The 20350-nt window shown below is 49.0% G+C and overlaps 1 protein-coding gene across 2 annotated transcripts; it reads left to right on the forward strand.

Annotated features, from left to right (window-relative positions):
* The first annotated feature begins 3471 nt into the window (after positions 1-3471).
* Positions 3472-6125, forward strand: LOC119339860 (transcription factor GHD7-like). 2 transcript variants are annotated; one of them, XM_037611765.1, is made up of 2 exons: positions 3472-4213; positions 5464-6125. In XM_037611765.1, the coding sequence occupies exons 1-2, from the start codon at positions 3727-3729 to the stop codon at positions 5892-5894; spliced, it is 918 nt and encodes a 305-aa protein (XP_037467662.1). In that variant the 5' UTR covers positions 3472-3726; the 3' UTR covers positions 5895-6125. The 2 variants fall into 2 exon arrangements, with proteins under 2 accessions (XP_037467662.1, XP_037467669.1); XM_037611772.1 differs by having other exon boundaries at positions 3472-4206.
* Positions 6126-20350: the final 14225 nt, after the last annotated feature.

The raw sequence follows: 20350 nt of genomic DNA on the forward strand, positions 1-20350 counted from the left end.
GGGCGCGGGGGCGTAATCTCCGGCTCGAGCTTAACGTTGTACCCGGCCCCATTGAACCAGATCTGCACGGAGCCACGCAGCTTTGTCGGCGCCCGGCACGCAAAGAGCATGCGCACCGGACCCGCACGGATCAAGGACAACTCGTCCACCACCAGCGGACGCCCAATCATCGTCGTCACCGCCATCAGCCTCTCCACCCGATGCTGCTTCGGTGGAATGCCCCACAGCTTCACCCACACCTCCGGCATTGACAGCGCCTTGGGTTCAGCAAGGGCAGCATCCCGGATATCTGCCGTGATGTTGTTGCTGGAGAGGAATAACTTGCCGCTGCGCGTCGCCATCCTCAACATGGCCAGATCAGGAAAAGCCACCGAGAAGGAGTCAGCGTCAAAGGGGGTGACCATCCAATCCCACTCGCCCTCGAAGAGATGCATGAGCTCCTTCTTCAGAATCTCCTTGGATAGAACCCTCGGCGCCGCCGAGACCAGCGCCGCGTTGGCCCCCAGCAAGCCTGCCGCCGCCGCATCCGCCTCCTCGGGGTACTGAAGACAGAAAAAGCCCCCGCCTGCGAAAGCATGCCCCATGGATTGGAGCATCAGGGGCTTGCCGCGCGAGGGGCAATAGGCCGAGGCGTGGCCCTCTTGGCTACAGATGACGCACAGCTGCTTGAAGGCGCATTCATTTTGGTAATGGCCCGTGCGCCCGCACCAAAAGCACTCCGGCCCCTCCGCCTCTTCGACAGGAATGGGTTTCGCCGTCGTGCCCTTGGAAGAAGAAGGCTTCGGCGGCGGCTTCATCGCCGGCTTGTGCTTCTTCATCTTCTGCTTGGCGTAGGGGTCGCCGACGCAGTCGCTGCCGGTTGGGAGGAGCGACTCCTTGTGCTTGAGCTCCAGCTCCCTTTTCTTGTACTCCTCCTTCTTCTTCTTTTTCCGCTCCTGATCCTTGAGCCACCGTGGAGGAGGAGGCCCCAACCGCCGTCTTCGCCAGCCCGCTCCTCCGCACGGATCTTCGCCTGATCCCGTAGATCTTGCTCGCGACGCCGCTCCGCCTCCGGATCCAGTGCCGCCCTCTTGTCGGCACGACGATCCGCCTTCGAGCCCATGTTTACAACCTCGACGAAGGATCGATTGAGAGGAGGGGGATGGGCGGGAGTGGAGAAAGAGCAAGCGGAGCCGCCGAAGCGCCGCACTTCAGCTGCGGTGGCTGGAAACCCTAATGAGCAATCCAGGACGCCCCGACGGATCCACTCCCACTTATATACTGGGCGATCCACCCACGGGCCTCGGCTCTGGGCCAGGGAAACAGGCCTAGGCTGCGCCGGATTGGCCCCAGCCGCCCGCACCCCACCCACCGCAGTGGGCCCCGACTGGGCCGAGCTGCCCGAGCGGCCCACGACCGCATCCAGGCCCACCAGCCCAACCTGGTCGCCTGCGCCAACCCTAGGCCAGGGATCGGGCATCTCCGTCGTCGCCTCCTGCGACCCGACCGGCGCCGCCGCCCCTGCCATCGGCCCCGGCGCGAGCCCCAAAACCTGCCGGGTGGGAGCCGCCGCCTCCGCGACCTTCGCAGCACGCACGACCTCCCGCCCAGCCAGTGGTCGCAGCGTCTCCGCCACGGACCGCAGCGATGCCCTCCTCGGCCTCCCTGGCCGGCGAGCACCACGGCCACCAGGGCGAACGCCCGACGCCGCCCCGCTCTGAGCGAGCCCCCAAGCTCCTCAGCACGGGCCACAAACTCACCAAACGATGGCGGCGCCCCGCCACCACGCCGAGCACCGCCCTCGCCGTCCTCCGCCTCCGAAACCTCACTGTCACTTACCTCCGAAAGTGCCCAGAAGCGGCTCCCGCCCCAGCCCAAAGCCGACGGCGCGCCCGAAGCCGGCGAAAGGGGGGCGCGCGCCGGTCGCCCCGACGCCCTCACCTCCGACCAAGCCTCCGCCTCGCCGCGGCCAGCGGCACCTGCCACCCCGCCAGCCTCCGCGTCGCACGCGTTGCCAGGCCGTACCAGAGCCGTTGGAGCCATCCCTCCTTCTCCTGATCTACAGTCGGACTTGGCAAATCCGATCCCTCAAACGCCCACGCGTCCACGGGCACTGACCGGACACCCCTCAAATAATGTAATCCACATCCGGACACCTCAATTACCATATCTCAAATCCATACAAGCTCATGCAACTACGTCATCGCACACGCATTATCCGTCTACTCCATCACATTACACTAAACATGCCATCGGACTACCAAAATTTGGCATGTTTGGCTATGGTGGAGTTCATCCACGGCTGCCCTTGCCCTTCCTGGCACCCTTGCCGTCCTTCTTGCGGAAGTACAGGTCGAAGACACGGTACGGATCGAGCCTGATCTGCCCATCGCCGGAGTTGTCCTCGCAGTCGTTGTCCTCCTCCTTCTCCTTTCGTGGCCGTCCGACCATGGCACAGACCGCCCGATTCTGCTCTCAGGCGAGGGCGCGCGTGTTCCTCCGCTGCCATTTCTTCACAAAGCGGGTGCAAATGGCTTCCTCCTCTGCGTCCGCCCGCGCCGCCGCATCAGCCGCCTCCGCCGCCACCATTTTCGCCATGATACGTGCCTCGGCGTCCCTTATCCTCTCCTTCCCATGGCGGGCCGCCCGTTCCCGGAGGGACTGATAGTCTGCCCGACCGGTGATGGGGAGGGAGAGGTGTTCCAACTGCCGAGACCACGAGGATCCAGCACTAGAGGACCCGAGTGCACGGTGAGCCGACGCTATGGCGTCGCGGCGGACGGATCCGTCCGTCGGCCGGGCGCTGTCCTCTCGGGAGCGTCGGAGTGCAACACCGACTGCCATTGCCCCCTCCAACCCACATGAGATGACACCCCAGTCGACGAATCTGGACTGGTCAGAGTCCGATCCGCTGCCTTCCATGGCAGAGAAGGCCGGAAATCGCCGGAGGTGAGCTCGGATGGCGAAGGGCAGTTGAGTGAAGTGACTAGGGTTTGCTCCGGCGAGCGGATGGGGATGAATATAAGTGGGGTCGGGTGGGCCAGCATTGGCCGGGTCCGACGTGGCGGCGTTCCCGGGCGCCCTCATATCTGCACCATATTTGGGCTGGATATGAGGGTTGCCGGTCAGCCCGGGCATTTGTGGCCCGTTTGAGGCGTCTGTCTGGGTCGAAAAAACGTGACCGATCAGTGACTGGGCAGCCCGCTCGGGCATATAAGGCGGGTTTGAGAGGTCCGGCTGTAGATGCTCTTACTATAATTATACTTCACCCTTTCAACAAGACCATGAGAGAACCCAGCACATGTATAGCCAGGTTGCGCGCAGAGAATCCTCTAAGATCTACAGACTACAGCCTAGGGTGGCAAGCCAATGGGGAGCGGCCAAGTGATCTCAGGAGAAAGGTGGCTGCGGATCTTCCACGTAAGGAACCCTCCCATCGCTCATATCTATTCCTCCTCTCCCATTCGCCACCCACCCATACTTATTCCCTCCCTCCCTGCCCTAGCTACTCGCTTCATATCCTCCACACACGCACACGCACAAACACAAACACTTTTTTTCTCCCTCTTACAAGATTCAACTCGAGCTCATCATTCGCAGTGGAGCAAGCTGATGGAAGCAAATTAGCAAGTGGAGTGGAGTGCCAGGAGCTCCCGCGCCACACGTACCGGGGTCCGGGGGAGTGGTAGCTAGCTCAGGGTCGGGGGCCGGCTTAGTGTGTGGAGGGAGGCGCGTTGCGCGCGCACGATGTCGGCGGCGTCGGGCGCCGCGTGCCGTGTGTGTGGCGGGGGCGCTGAGGACTGCTCCTGCTTGTTGCAGCGCGGGAGAGGAGCTGCAGGGGTGCGGTGCGGGGTGGCCGACCTGAACCGCGGCTTCCCCGGGATGTTCGGCCAGGCGACGGAGGAGCCGGCCGTCGACGTCGTTGCCGGAGGCGGCGGCGCTGCGGCGGTGGGGCTGCAGGAGTTCCAGTTCTTCGGGCAGGAGGACCACGAGAGCGTGGCCTGGCTGTTCAACGACCACGCGCCCCTCGGTGGGGAGGACCGCCTGCAGCACCGCCCGGTGGCAACCGAGCAACTGCAGCGCCGCCAGGCGTTCGACGCGTACGCCGAGTACCAGCCCGGACATGGCCTCACGTTCGACGTGCCGGTGCCGCTGAGCCGAGATGTCGTCGACACGGCCATTCTGGGGCTCGGCGGCGGCAACCCGGTTACGTCCGGCGCCACAATCGTGAGTGGTTCGGTTCTCATGCTTGACCCCCGAAAACTATATTTTTTCCGTATGCATATGCAGGTTAGTTAGTGATTTTTGTTCTAAAAAAATAACAAATACAGCTTAGAGAACACACTTGCAAATAGCAGTATTACTATATTTCTGCATAGCGTGCATATTGGCAATTACTCCCTCTGTACGTAACTCAATGTAAAACGTTTTTGCAGTCAGGTAGTACTCCCCCGTCCAGAAATACTTGTCATTAAAATGGATGAAAAGAGATATATCTAGAACTAAAATATACCTAAATACATCCCTTTTTATCCAGTTTGATGACAAGTATTTCCGGACGGAGGGAGTACTAATTAGTGGTCGATTACACTTTAGACTGTTTCTTGTAAGAGCTAGCTAGGCCATGTAGATATGCGTGAATAGTTCTGTCTTGTCTTATCTCTACCATCGAAGATGATATGCTAATGATGAGCTATAGTAGTGGCAAGAGCATAATTTCTTTGGAAAAACTACAGATAACCAGCTGTAATTACCGGAGTCTTTCGAAGGCTTAGAATTATACTGCATAATTAATGTCATATAGAAGAAATTGGCAAAATGTACACATCAAAAATCTCAAAAACGTATCTATCACTGACTTTTCCACCCTTGGTAAAAACTAGTAATGTCTGTATGTAAGACGTATAGAGATAAAGAACTTCTCATTACAATGTGGATAAACTAAACCCTCCCAAAGAATGCAGCCTTTTTTTGTGCGAGGACAGAGAAATGCAAGCTTTACATTCTAATTGTTGATGTGCATGTTCACAATGAGTCGATCTCAATTAACTCGGTGCAAACGAAAACACCCGTTTAATTTGGACCGTGCTACAAATTTGATGTCAGATTTTTAAACATGGCAAATCGAACGTTTTTCATGACAAATTACGCAACTCGAACGTTTTAAACATGACAAATCCTGGCATGTTCAGTTTTTTTGCCAGGATCTGCCATGCTTGTTGAAGGGAATTGTCATGTTGGTGACACGTAATTTGCCATAAAAAACATTTGATTTGCCATGCTTAAAAGATCTGTTGTCAGGCTTTTAGCATTTCCATTTAATTTTGGTTTTCCTTCACATTCTTCCATGTTGGGGAGAGGTATGCATTGTACTGACTACTGACGCAATTCACAGCTTCATTAGCTTTCCTTTTTCGAAATAAGGAGCCAGCTGCATTAGCTCATTTCTATCATAGCCTCATACTTTCACGTATTAATTTTCAGATGCCTTATTGCGGGAGAGAAACGTTGACGTTCACGGAAGCCGCGGCCAGCTCGGTCGACCGGAACGACGACACGGCGGCGGGGCTGGCCAACGGCGGCGCGTACTCTGCCGGCTCAAGCGGCGGTGCCGTCGGCGACGTACCGGCACCAACGGAGCTGCGGGAGGCGAAGCTGATGCGGTACAAAGAGAAGCGGAAGAGGCGGCGGTACGAGAAGCAGATCCGGTACGCGTCCCGCAAGGCCTACGCCGAGATGCGGCCGCGCGTCAAGGGACGGTTCGCCAAGGTGCCCGACGGCGGCGAGGGCGCGGCACCGTCGCCGCCGCAGCAGCCGACGCAGGCCGCCGGTTACGAGCCCGGCCGGCTCGACCTCGGGTGGTTCCGCTCGTAGCAAGCAGACATGTATTACACGCGCACGTAGTGCAGCAGTAGAACGGCGGCTAGCTCGATCTCATCTGCGTGCATGCATGCATGCATGCTGCCGTAGGAGGCTGCCATGCATGAGTCGCTGCTAGCTTATCTCGTAGATCGTCGTATATAGATCAACGGATCATTTCTCGGTCGGGTTAATTGTTGGTATATAAAGAGCTCATAATTAACATTTAGAGCGCAGGATCAAGGTCGACCTTAATTTTTTTCCAACCGGGCTCACACCCCTTTCCATTAATTTTGCAATCAACGAAAATACATCAGTCTGTTCTGTTCTTAAAGGTCGCAAAATGAGCATCGAACCGAATAGACCAACTACCAAGCAAGGGGACTGAAAGGGGAGAGCGAGTTGGTGCATCACCAGAAAACCCACTGCATGACAGCCCTGTAACGGACAATCAGCCGTGGGCAAAAACCTGGCGACACAATCAACCAAAGTTCGCTACAGACATAACGTGACTAGAGGCTAAACTTAACAAGGAGAGGACCATCAGCACCAAAAGATCAGTCCAGCGGGCATCAAACCCCAGTGGATATAGGCCAAGCTAAGATAGGACTAACAGGATCTAACCAATCTGTAAACCATCCTCATCTCCCAGAAGAAACCTGCCGCGCGCATAAGGTCTGTCCGCCAGCGCCGCTGCCACATGAGCCAGCCTCTTCACACCAGTCTGGAACTTCCTCCTGTCATCCTCCTTAAGTAGCCCTGCCCAGTATAACATAAAAGAGCAAGCGGTGAAGACAACCTCCAGAGGAGAACGAGCATTATACTTATCAAAAGTAGTTCTGTTACGAAGGCACCAAATCCCCCAGCACACTGCAGCAATAATCATCATATAGAACTTTTTGCCTTCAGGAAACAAATTGTACAACCAAGCTAGACTTTGCCAAATGGATCTGGGAACACAAGAGGCCCCATCAGTCAATCCTAGCACACCCCAGACTGTGCGGGCGAGAGGACAAGTGAAAAAAAGGTGGTGCAGTTTCCATATTAGTGCAAAAAGAGCAAACAGGATTCCCCGGCCAATTCCTCCGCCGCATGTTATCGCGCGTGAGAACAGCGTTTTGGAATAATTGCCATAGGAATATTTTTATTTTCAATGGGATCGCCGCTTTCCACACCCATTTATAATTAGGGCCAGACAGGTCTCTCTCCAGCCACTCATATACAGATTTAGTGGTGAATCTACCTCCACTATTCAAGGACCAGGAGATAACATCAGGGTTCTCATTCAGAGGCTTTTTCTTAGCCTCACACACCATCCAATTCCATTGTTTCTCCAGCTCTCCAAAGAGCCTACGTCCGAAGGTTAGATTATAGTCATTGTCTACAAAGGAGGCAACAGTACAATCTTGATCATGACAGATATCATATAGAATAGGAAAGCATTCTCGCAGGATACAATTATCCAACCATGGGTCGTGCCAAACCCTTGCCAAGTCCCCTTTGTTAATGGTGATTTTTCTCCCAGCCATATAAGCATCTTTGACCTTCATGATGGATTTCCAACAAGGAGAATCAGAGAAACGACTGCGGATGTTCGCGACAGTTTTGTTCCTAAAATATTTCGCACGGACGATGCGCTGCCATAGTCCATCACCAGTTTCCAACTTCCACCACCACTTCACAAGCAGGCTGATATTTTGCTTGTGAAGGTCTTTTATACCCAAGCCACCGATTTTTTTCGATCGGCAAATTCTAGTCCATTTGACCATATGATAAGCTTGCTTCTTGTTCTTCCTCCTCCAAAAGAAGCGTCTGCGATGTTTATTGACTTTTTCTATAAAGGTTTTGTTAAAAAGAAACATCGACATCAGGTAAGATGGAATACCATCCAAACTGGAGTCTAGCAAGGTGAGCCTAGCACCAGAGGAGGCTGCATATGCCACCCATGCATCCAATTTCTTAACCATCTTAACATCCAGGGAATCCAACTCAATGTTCTCAAGAGTGGAATAAGTAACTGGAACTCCCAAGTATTTCATAGGTAAAGATCCCACACTACAGCCAAACAGATCAGCATATATCCTGTCCGTATCATTATCCCCTCCCACCACAAACACTTCGCTCTATTCATAGTTAATCTTTAGCCCAGACATGAGTTCGAAAAGATACAACAACAACTTGATGTTCACAAGCTTTGTCAATATCATGTTCAAAGCACATGACAGTATCGTCCGCGTATTGAAGGATGCCTACCCCTCCTTCTATCAGCCCAGAGGCTAGCACCTTAATGAGATTATTTTTCTGGGCAGAAATGATCATCTTAGTCAGGCATTCTGCCGCAAGATTAAAGAGGAATGGAGAATGTGGGTCACCTTGCCTCACCCCCTTAGCGCTCTGGATATAAGGTCCCATCTCATCATTGATCTTAACACTAACCGTGCCATTCCTAAGGATTTGAGACACCCACCCACACCACTTTGAGTTAAACCCACGTTTAACATGACAATCCAGTAAGAACTCCCAGTTAACTTTGTCATAGGCTTTCTCAAAGTCAATCCTAAAGATTACTCCCACATCCTTTTTCACATGGGTATAGTGCAAAACCTCATGCAAGGATAGAATGCCGTCGACAATATGCCTCCCCTTAATGAAAGCATTCTGCTGGATGCTAAAGATTTTGTTAGCAACCTTCGCAGCTCTAAGGTCCATAACTTTCGTGATCAATTTATACGGGCATCGCAGCAAGCAGATAGGTCGATATTGCAGTATTCTGTTTGCCTCTGCAGATTTAGGGAGTAACGCGATAATGCCATAGTTCAAGCGTTGAACATCTAATTTTCCCTCATAGAACCACTCAAAGAGATTGAACAGCTCCGGACTCACTACGTCCCAACAGTGTTGATAGAATTTTGCAGGAATATTGTCCGGTCCAGGAGCGCGATCAGGTTTCATCGCAAAAAGCGTTGTTTTAATTTCCTCAAGAGAAAAAGGGCGGGTCAGGTACTCATTATCCTCAGGCATGATATTTTCCTCCTGGGACCACAAAGAAGCATCAATTTGACAAATATTACCAGGGGCTGGTCCAAACAGTTCTCTATAGTAGTTAGTAGCATGGGACAACAGGTTTTTGGTCCCTTCTACAATCACTGTACCACACTCTAATGAAATCATGGAGTTTTTCCTACGACGCCCATTGGCCACTTTGTGAAAGAAATCAATGTTGTTGTCCCCTTTTAGGAGCCATCTCCCATTCGAGAACTGGTGCCAATGAGTCTCTTCATCGATGTACATGTCATTAAGCTCAACTAGGATATTCAACTTCCTAGTATAGGCCTCCCCACACAGGTCATTATCTTCTTCCATTCTCTCTAGCTCCTGAAGCTTGAGTCTGATAAGATTTTTCCTAATATTATTCTGACCAAAAATGTTGGAGCCCCATCCCTTAAAGAATTTCTTAATTCTTTTAAACTTGATATTTAAAATATCAATAGGATCACTAGTGTAAACAGGCTGCGCCCAAATTACTGCCACTAGAGGAAGAAACTCAGGATTGCTCAACCAAGCATTATCAAATTTGAAGCATCTATTACCAGGGGTTCTAGATGAAGCCACCCCCATCCAAGAGTAAAGGATTATGGTCAGAGATCTCCTTGACTAATTTTTTAACAGACACAAGAGGATAAAGGTCCTCCCAGTCCGAGGACATTAAAATTCTATCCAGCTTTTCCAAAGTAGGGTGCTCCTGTTTGTTCGACCAAGTGTAACAACCTCCTGACATGTGAATCTCCCTCAGCCCCAACAGGTGTATAACTGAGTTGAACACATCAGAGAAATGAGACAAAGGAGTTTTCCCGTTCTTCTCTCCACTATGATGAAGGATGTTAAAATCTCCACCAACTATAAAAGGGATAGTGGTCTTGTGGCACATAGATGACATCTCAGCTATAAACTCCGGTTTATTTTCATCCTGAGCTGCCCCATAAACTAATAGCAAGGCCCAACTACAATTCTTACTCTTGTCGAAGAGATTGATTTGTACAATAAACTTCCCATCCTTCACTTCCATGATATCAAACTTTTCTTTATTGATCCCACAAAGGATGCCCCCCGATTTCCCCCTAGAGGGATTACACTCCCACATAAATTTTTGGTGTGGGTCCAATTTTCTAAAAAAAGAAGGAGTATAACTACTCTTCATAGTTTCCTGTAACCCAAGAAAATCAACCTCATTGGCATTAATCATGTCAGTGAGGCAGGTAGACATGCCTTTCTTACCTGCCCCCTACAATTCCAAAAAAGGCCAATCATTTATAACGATCATGTTTATCTCTCACCTTGGTAGGTCTGCCAGGATTCTTAGCAGCCCTCCCCTCCCCTTCCTTCTTCTGACTTCTAGTCATGGGTCTAACAGGGTCTTTATGGGGCGAAATGACCACTGTTCGTCTTTGCTGGTTTCTCTTCTTTTTTTGTTTAGATTGCACAAGAATAAAAGGTTCCTCCTCATCTTTATCTTCCTCCCATGTTAAGGACAGAGGAACACTGTTGCCCAACCCATCATTAATAACAATCTTGGGGGGATCTCTTTCATTTTTCTTATCTAGAAGTAAATTCCTAGATATTTCTAGCTCACGAATGACATCAACAGTATCAAAGTTATCGTCAGGAATTTGTACTCCCATAAGGTAGGCACGCAATACAATTTCAGTATTAGATAGCACAGAGAACTGATTTTTTGTGTTAAGCATATTTTTACCTTCAAGGTCTCGCTTCTTCATTCTATTAGTAGCCTTGTCCTCCATCCTTTCCAGCTTCTCAAACTGTCTGCGTGAAGTTAATTCTTCATATATCACCACTTCCCTGAGAGGAGACCCAGTGGGCGATTCCACAGTGTAAACACTGCAATCCCCTCCCCCCTCTGTCGAATCTTCTTCAAGAGGGACGATATGAGGCAGAGAGGGCCAGCTCACATAATCTAACAAGGGAGGGAACACATGCCCATGAGAATTTTCATAATGATGCAAAAACATGGGAGAAGGAGGAATAAGGGTTTAGATGATGTCCCAAGCACATGTTCTGTTGGCAGGAAGCACCCCCCATCCTCACAACTCATCTCATCATCAATGTCCCCAGAAACTGTGTTATTAGCAGGAGAATCATAATATGACATTTTTCCCTTATCGTGCTCTCTTGCCATAGCCTCAATGAGCAGCTCAGTATGATTCCCTTCGTCACTATCCTCCTCTTCCTCATTCTCAGCAACAATAGCTAATCTCTATGAATTCTTATCATAGCTCTGTGATGACTGATTCCCCACCATAGATGCATCAGTTTCCCCTTGCTCCGTAGAAGAAGCTGGGTATGAGTCCACCCTAGCTTTTTTGGGGACTGAGGGGGATGCACTACTGTCAACAACAATGGAGGTTTGATTTTTTTCTCCCCCAATAGAGACCACTTTCTCAACCTCATAGAAAAAGTCATAGAATTGTTCACCTAACATCCCTTCGGCGGAAGGAGGAATTTTCTTGACCTCTCTGCACCCAAGTAATATCCTGACATATTCAGGTTTATGTAATGTTGACTCATCCACTTCCAAAGTTATACCAACCAGCCCCCCAGCATATGCAGCATGCTCAGAACATCTTTTTTCCAGTGGGATATTTCTTACACGAACCCATGCTTTTTCCATACTCCCTTTAGCCCCCACAGATGCAGACCATGGAGTAATGCAGACAATGATAGAACCATCTTTCAAAGGGAGACGTTTACCATAGCAGCACGCTCTTTCTACTTCGCAGGCATTAGGAAACCGCATGACAAATTGGGTGGGACTAATGGAACGTGCAGTGCAGCGCCATTTTTTCTTGCCAGGTTTATGAGCAAAAATGTAATTGAATTCATGTTCTATCTCCTTCACTATAGCGACCCCTTCTATGACAGTGATAACTATGTTATTGGTTTTCTCAAAACTCTGTTTAGAAGCACATAGATCAGGAATATCAAAAAAGCCCTGGCCAGGTGATTGAAACCCGCACAGCATAGGAACACACTCCCACAGCCTCAATGATTGACATAACTGAGCCATATGACCAAGCTTGTTGCATTTCTTGCAATGAATAGTAGGGCAATGCGGAGTGAAATGACCTGAGTTGTTGCAGTTGAGGCATCGCTCCTCGGAGTTCTTGGTGGCCGGAGTCGTGGTCGAAACCGCGGCAGGGGGTGGAGTCGCATCCTTGGGGGTTGCCATCTTCTGAGTCTCCCACTCCTTGGCCCCTCCTCCCACCGCCCGCGCCGCCATCTCCCACTTGTCGCTAACCCCGCCTCCCACAGATCTGGAACTCCCGGTCGCGGTCGTCGACAGATCCGGCCGCTGCCACACCATGTTGCACGTCTGGTTGGTTGGCGATGGACGGCGTCCACCCCCGAGCCCACCACGGCCAGCAAAGTCGCGCCACCCTCCAAATCTCCCCCCGCCTTGATCCCCCATCGCCTTGGACGGATCGAGACGGATCTTCGAGCCCTCTGCGACTTGCGCAAAGGAGCGGTTGTCGCCGCCAACCTTACCACGCCACCAGCCGAAGGAATCACGGGACGGAGGTGGAGAGGAGGAGGAAACCCTAGATTTCTCCCACAAGTGCCCGAAGAGATAGGCGAGATGCGAGTCGGATCTGGTATGAGTGGTGGTAGGTGGGGAACTGGGTGCGCCCACGCCCCCTCGGTGCCCATTAAGTACCTCGACGCCATTGCCGCGGATGGGCCCCGCATGGCGGTGGGGCGGCCATGGATTTGATCCGGTAGCTCCCCTCGCGGCAGATGTCGCGCATCCAACCGCTGCATGCCGCTCCGCCGCGCGCTGCACACCCGGCCCCGCATGCAGCGAGGGCGTGCATGGCGGCTGGATGAGCTGTCCAACCCTAGCCACATGACACGGGAACGAGATCGCCTGTCCGATCTCGATGCGTTCCCCCTTGCGCATGTACCGCGCATCCACCGTCACGCCCCGCTTGTCAAGCAGCACCATCCGGAGCGCGCCACGGCGAAGGAGGATCTCGCCGTCGTCGGCGGTGAGCGTGCGCACCGTGATGAAGTCAGGGACGAACGTGGAGTGCCATCGCGTGTCGTGGCTGGATTGTATTGTGTTGGTGACTTAACTCGGTCGACCTTAATTAAATGGTGCGATTTGTTTATCATTTGTTAACGATAGATCATAGAGTACATGCGAATGTAACATCTACTTTCTCCATCCCAAAATGAGTGTATCAACTTTACCACAACTTATTTTGTGCCGGAGGAGTATATGCCACTGTGTCCCTGATTTCATAGTTCTGCTGCCTAATTTACCAAGGCCAGCTAATGATTTTCTTCCAAAGGCCTATTTTAAGAAACAATTTCTTCTTAAAGCTCGTCACAATTTTTTTCTCATATGACCCAAAAATGAAACCGGGTTCCACTGTCAAACGATAATGGAACAGAAAGATAGCAAAATAGCACCCCGTAGCAAACGTGTAAGAAAGCAAAAGGCCTAGAAAACAAAGTCTCATGGACCCGCGACACCTAAGCTAACAACACAAACCGAAAACAACATAACATAGTACTCCATATCATCACCCCTAAAGATCATACATCACCTAGATCATCTCCTAAAGATCATACATCACCCTAGATCATCTCCTAAAGATCATACTCAACGCAAAAAATAAAAAAAATATTAAACTTTTGGCCATGTTATTTTGAGAAGACATGATTGCTTTGGCCATGTTATTTTGAGAAGACATGATTGCTTTGTTAGTATGCTTGAAGTATTATTATTTTTATGTCAATATTAAACTTTTGTTTTGAATCTTTCGGATCTGAATATTCATGCCACAATAAAGAAAAATATATAAATAAATATATTAGGTAGCATTCCGCATCAAAAATTTTATTTTTATCATTTACCTACTCAAGGACGAGCAGGAATTAAGCTTGAAAATGCTTGATACGTCTCCAACGTATCTATAATTTTTGATTGTTCCATGCTATTATATTATCTGTTTTGGATGTTTAATCAACTTTAATATGCTATTTTATATTATTTTAGGGACTAACCTATTAACCGAGGGCCCAGTGCCAGTTTCTGTAATTTTGTCTATTTTAGAGTTTTGCAGAAAAAGAATATCAAATGGAGTCCAAACGGAATGAGACCTTCACGATGATCTTTCTTGGACCGAAAGCAAACCAGAAGACTTGGAGATGAAGTCGGAGAGACAACGAGGCGGCCACGAGGCAGGAAGGCGCGCCCCCACCCTCGTGGGCCCCTCGTAGCACCCCTAGCCTAGTTCCTTCGGCTATATATACTCTTATACCCTAAAAACATCAGGGAGAGCCATGAAACTACTTTTCCACCACCGCAACCTTCTGTACCCGTGAGATCCCATCTTGGGGCCTTTTCTGGCAATCTCCCGGAGGGGGATTCGATCACGGAGGGCTTGTACATCAACACCATTACCTCTCCAATGAAGCGTGAGTAGTTTACCACAGACCTTCGGGTCCATACACTACAAAAAAAATACACTTCCATGATGATACGTGTTTGACACAGTAGGTCACGTTTTCTGTCATGCATGTACATCCATGATGGTTTGTGACAGAATCAAGATAGTCATACCTGTGCTGTCGTAGAAGTGTTCCATGACATTACCATAATTATCATCACGGAAGTGTCCACTTCCACGACGATAAATCGTGCGTCATAGAAGTGCTTTCGTCAAGGGTGACCGACGCGTGACATCCACCGTAACGGCTCGCCGTTAAGCTATCGGGTCCGGTTTTGGATCCGATAACCCATTAACAGCCCAGACCAATGGTGATTTTCCACGTGTAAAATTCTCATTGGTCGGAGGAAACACGTGTCTGCTCCTCGGTGGGCCAGATGTCGCCCGTCCATTGGAGGAGACATGCCTATGATACGTCGACACGTGGCAGGGCCCAACAGAGGCCCATATAGGTTAAAAAGGCCGGCCCAGTCAAAGGCCTGTAGTACTTCCTCAGGTACTAGTGCGCCAGCCCAATAACGGCCTATTTAATAAAGGCCCATTTACGGCACGAAGCCAGATCTGGCCCGTTAATTGTTCGCCGAATATTTGGGCCCAATTACAGCCCAGTTACTTTCAGCCTGTTAGGGGCCCGATGTAGACATGGGCCCATTTCAGCCTGGTGTGTCTTTCGGCCTGGGAATGGCCCGTGCTGCCCATGGGCCATATATGGTCTGACGCGACATCCGGCCCACTAACGACCCATGATAAAGGTGGCAACAGTTCATCCCAGTGTGACTTTGGACCTGTTAAAGGCATGTCGTATAATTCGGCCCATTGATGCCTGTACTAAGCTTTCGACTTCTTAAAGGCCCATGATATCAGTGGGCCAACTAAAGCCCGAGATATGTTTCGGCCTGGTAACGACCCGTCATATAACTGGGCCAAAAAAGGCCCAGTCTACATTTCAGCCTGCTAAAGGCCCGTCGAAAACTAGTGAAAATTGAGGCCCAACATGCATTTCGGCCTGCTAAAGGCCCATGGTTTCTTCTCGGCCGTAACAGGCCAGTAGAATATTCAGCCTGTTAATGGCCCAACGCTACCTGGGCCAAACTAAGCACTGGGTCCACAAAAGGCCCAACTAAAATTTGGGCCGAATATAGGCCGGAGTAAGTTGTGGGCCTGGCGCAAAGTCTGAAGGCCCCAATCATTTGGGCCCAAGAAAGATGCAGGCCGGCCCAATTTGTGGCCCGCTAAAAACCAGGCCCGTTAGAGGCGAATGTTTTGGCCCGGTCGACTACATCAGTTTTTTTTCAGATAGCGAATGATGGCAGTAACTAGTAGGAATTAAGAACGGACCTACTCTATACAATAAAGAAATTACAGCATAGTAACTTAGAATAAACCTATACTATACAATAAAGGATTTACGGTACATTACATCCACTGGGCATTGAAGTTCGCCACCAGTGATCATAAAGCGCGACGAAGAAGCAGATTACAAAAATTGGGCACCATTGCAGCGTAACAAAATAATACTGAACTGAGACCACTTCCAAGACAGTTCAAAAAAGGTTAGCCTTGCGCGGGAACTGTTGCGCAAGCTGCTGAGCAAGGCTGTGAGACCGGCCTAGCATGTCGGTCATAGCTTACAGATTTAGCTGTTTAACAATGAGGTTCTCATTGGTGTTGCAATCTTTCTTAGAGATAGGACTTCAAGTCGAAGTTGAGTTGCAGAATGCCTTTCTGCTAGAACTTGGGACTGAAGAAGTCGAACTGATTTAGATAGCGAATTTTGTGATCTTGTCTGACTGCTAGTCTCAAGTAACTTGTACACTGCATCAAGACAAGACTTTGGGGCTGTCTTGCTATCTTCAAGATGTTTTGCCTTCTTTGCTGCAATATATGTTGGGTTTGTCTCACAGCCTTCAGCATACTTGTGCATGCCATCAGGCATATCACCCTGAAACAAGCAGAGAGATGACATGTTTTGCACGTGTATAAACAAAGATGATAACTGTGCTATCAATTCCATCCAATTTCAAATTAGAAAATAAAGAGTAAGTTCAAAATATCAATAGCATAATTTGGCATTGTTCATAATGCGGAGAGCTTCACCACACTACTAGATTACCATGTCAACATAACAAGCACAGATGAAGGGCAAAGACAATCATTGTATCTATTTTTGTTAATGTGCATGGCATGTTGTTCATATCATCAGCCACATCAGTAAGATAAAACAGGAGATGAGAAGGTGCAAACGTGGGCTGCTTCCCCACACATTGGATTATAGGTCCACAAAAACAAGCATACATATAGGGAGTATTGAGTAATGTGCATGGTATGAATAAGAAATTTGGTTTTACAAATAAAACTTGGAACTTACGGTTCTTGCGAACATGCATTTTGATAGAAACAACAAACTAAACAGCATTAAACAATAGGGAGTTTGAGAAAATTAAACAACAGTTGAGGATAAAGGCTTTAGAAGGACTGACTTACATTAACAGTTAACACCGGCTTTATAATGCCCTTCTCCATGTCAAGGGAAGGATAACTCAAGAATTTCAGCACAAATTCTTCTTCATAAGCATTGCCTATACTCTACATTTTGTAAGAGTAATTATAGATATGATAATACTAGAAGGGATAGAGGATAATGAAGATAAGATGCCGATTGATGCTGTTGGAAATATGCCCTAGAGGCAATAATAAAATGGTTATTATTGTATTTCCTTGTTCATGATAATTGTCTATTGTTCATGCTATAATTGTATTGACCGGAAACCGTAATACATGTGTGAATACATAGACCACAACATGTCCCTAGTGAGCCTCTAGTTAACTAGCTCGTTGATCAATAGATGGTTGTGGTTTCCTGACCATGGACATTGGATGTCATTGATAACGGGATCACATCATTAGGATAATGATGTGATGGACAAGACTCAATCCTAAGCATAGCACAAGATCGTGTAGTTAGTTTGCTAAAGCTTTTCTAATGTCAAGTATCATTTCCTTAGACCATGAGATTGTGTAACTCCCGGATACCGTAGGAGTGCTTTGGGTGTACCAAACGTCACAATGTAACTGGGTGACTATAAAGGTGCACTACAGGTATCTCCAAAAGTGTTTGTTGGGTTGGCACGAATCGAGACTGGGATTTGTCACTCCGTATGACGGAGAGGTATCTCTGGGCCCACTCGGTAATGCATCATCATAATGAGCTCAATGTGAATAAGTAGTTAGTCACGGGATCATGCATTACGGAACGAGTAAAGTGACTTACCAGTAACAAGATTGAATGAGGTATTGGGATACCGATGATCGAATCTCGGGCAAGTAACATACCGATTGACAAAGGGAATTTTATACATGATTGCTTGAATCCTTGACATCGTGGTTCATCCGATGAGATCCTCGTGGAACATGTGGGAGCCAACATGGGTATCTAGATCCTGCTGTTGGTTATTGGCTAGAGAGATGTCTCGGTCATGTCTGCATGATTCCCGAACCCGTAGGGTCTACACACTTAAGGTTCGATGACGCTAGGGTTATAAGGGAAGTTTGTATGTGGTTACCGAATGTTGTTCGGAGTCCCAGATGAGATCTCGGACGTCACGAGGAGTTCCGGAATGGTCCGGAGGTAAAGATTTATATTTGGTAAGTCCAGTTTCAGTCATCGGAATAGTTTCGGGGGTTATCGGTATTGTACCGGGACCACCGAAAGGTGTCCAGAGGTCCACCGGGTGGGGCCACCTGCCCCGGGGGACTTGATTGGCTGAGTATGGGAGGGAACCATCCCCTAGTGGGCTGGTGCGCCCCTCCCCAAGGTCCCAAGGCGCCTAGGGTTGAAAACCCTAGGGGAGGAGGGCGCCTCCACCTTGCTTGCGGGGCAAGCCTCCCCTCCTGGCCGCCGCCCCTCCCCTCTAGATGGGATCTGGAGGGGGCCGGCCCCCTCTCCCCTTCCCCTATATATAGTGGGGTTTTTATCTTGCCAAGAACATGAGTTTCTCTCTCTCCTGGCACAGCCCTACCCCTCTCCTTCCTCGTCTCTCGCAGTGCTTGGTGAAGCCCTACTGGAGTGCCACGCTCCTCCATCACCACCACGCCGTTGTGCTGCTGCTGGATGGAGTCTTCCCCAACCTCTCCCTCTCTCCTTGCTGGATCAAGGCACGGGAGACGTCACCGGGCTGTACGTGTGTTGAACGCAGAGGCACCATTCTTCGGTGCTTAGATTGGATTCGGCCGCGATCTGAATCGCTTCGTGTACGACTCCACCGACCGCGTTCTTGTAACGCTTCCGCATCGCGATCTTCAAGGGTATGAAGATGCACTCCCCTCTCTCTCGTTGCTAGTATCTCCATAGATTGATCTTGGTGATGTGTAGAAAATTTTGAATTTGTGCTACGTTCCCCAACAGATGCTACATAATCAACTACCAATCCCTAAAAGTACAAGCGTTATAGGACAAAATGTACTGACAAGAGCAATGGGCTACACTTCTGCACTGGCATTGTCTGTGTATTCAACTTTTTGGTAATATTAAATATAGATCTGATATTTTTTAGTAAATGGTGGGCAAGGGAGATAAGATGCAGAATGCTACACAATGAACCAATCCCTCTTCCCATAATACAAGAGTGTTTTGAACACTGGTGTACTGTACAAAATGTTCTTATATTATGGGACGGAGGGAGTAGTTGTTAATGTAAGTACAGTGATAGACGATGTTTAGTCCTTACAAGAGGACTGCAGAGCTAAACCTCTTCAAAAGCATTGGGTTGATTCTAAATTTATGTAAGAGTCCATACGGATCTTATAATGTCCACCAAATGGACGATAACGAGGCTAACATGTGCAGTGATGCTACATAATCAAACATCAATGAAAGTAAGTATGGTCATACAGGGCAAGAGGTACTCACAAGAGCAATGCAGTGTGCAGTATAGTTGCGAGATTCGGTGGTCCCTTGAGAATGAATGTTCTTCTGATAACAGTTTTCGCACAAGTGAGACGTTAAGGAATGTAGTTCAAATTATGATGTGATATCATAGACAGTACCTTACGCTGCAGATGAGACCAATGTGTAACAAGATTATTCCAGTCACTGTCGGATAAATGTAGCGCCGAAGACTTTACAGAAATTTCATTTAGAGGCTTGCCATCAAAGTGCGCTTGCCTCACGTAGGAACGATACTTCATCAACGAGTGCTTGAAAAGCACAACCAACCCTTGCTCATCTTGACAATCCAGTTTGGTCCTCGCCTATTTAAAAGAATGAAATATTGTGTCTTCTGTCAGCAGAAACATATGCAGTAATTACCATGAATAACATTAGTTCATTACTTATGCGTAAGTTGCGGAGGAAGACTTGAAATTGTTCTGTGCCTGCGGTATAATCTTTCCATGAAGGAAAGATGCGCACAAAGTTCCTGGCAACAATATAAGCTTCGTCTTCTAAACTGGGAAGAAATGGAACAGTGGTCCTATTTGCTGCAATTGGGGCTCTCTCTGGTTCGAAAAGGGATTTGGCAACTGGATTTGGTGTACTCTTTGCTGGAATGGGGGTTTTGTGTCGTAGAGCTGGTGTTATGTCAACTGGCATCATCATACTGTTTGCTGCAGTTGGGGTCTGCTGAGTTGGGGCATCGGAAATGACCAGTGTAGTAGGGCTAGAGTCTGCTAGAGTTGGGGTGTTTTGTGGGTCAGGTGATATTGCAACTACACCTAATGGGCTATTTGATTTATCAGGTGTCACTACCTTCTCCAAATACTTTGCTTGTGCTCCTCCGCAATCAGCAATCACCCTCTTCCTTTTGAACATCTGATACACAAGAACAACATTTGAATGGATAAATATGGTATGATGACAGATGGAATATGTACTAAAAATGGATAGGCAGGGCGTATTCACATACACGATGTGTGAACTAAGCTAATGTCAGTGCAACAAAGTAGACGCAATGCAAATCATCAGTTGCAAGATATGTGCGACC

Source organism: Triticum dicoccoides, chromosome 1B (assembly GCF_002162155.2).
Source record: "Triticum dicoccoides isolate Atlit2015 ecotype Zavitan chromosome 1B, WEW_v2.0, whole genome shotgun sequence".
Lineage (NCBI taxonomy): Eukaryota > Viridiplantae > Streptophyta > Magnoliopsida > Poales > Poaceae > Triticum > Triticum dicoccoides.

Excerpts from the sequence above, each read along its gene's own strand:
- LOC119339860 (XM_037611765.1), top strand. The coding sequence starts at position 3,727 with ATGTCGGCGGCGTCGGGCGCCGCGTGCCGTGTGTGTGGCGGGGGCGCT. Across the intron at positions 4,214-5,463 it reads CGGCGCCACAATCGTGAGTG|ATGCCTTATTGCGGGAGAGA; the intron begins GTTCGGTTCTCA and ends ATTAATTTTCAG.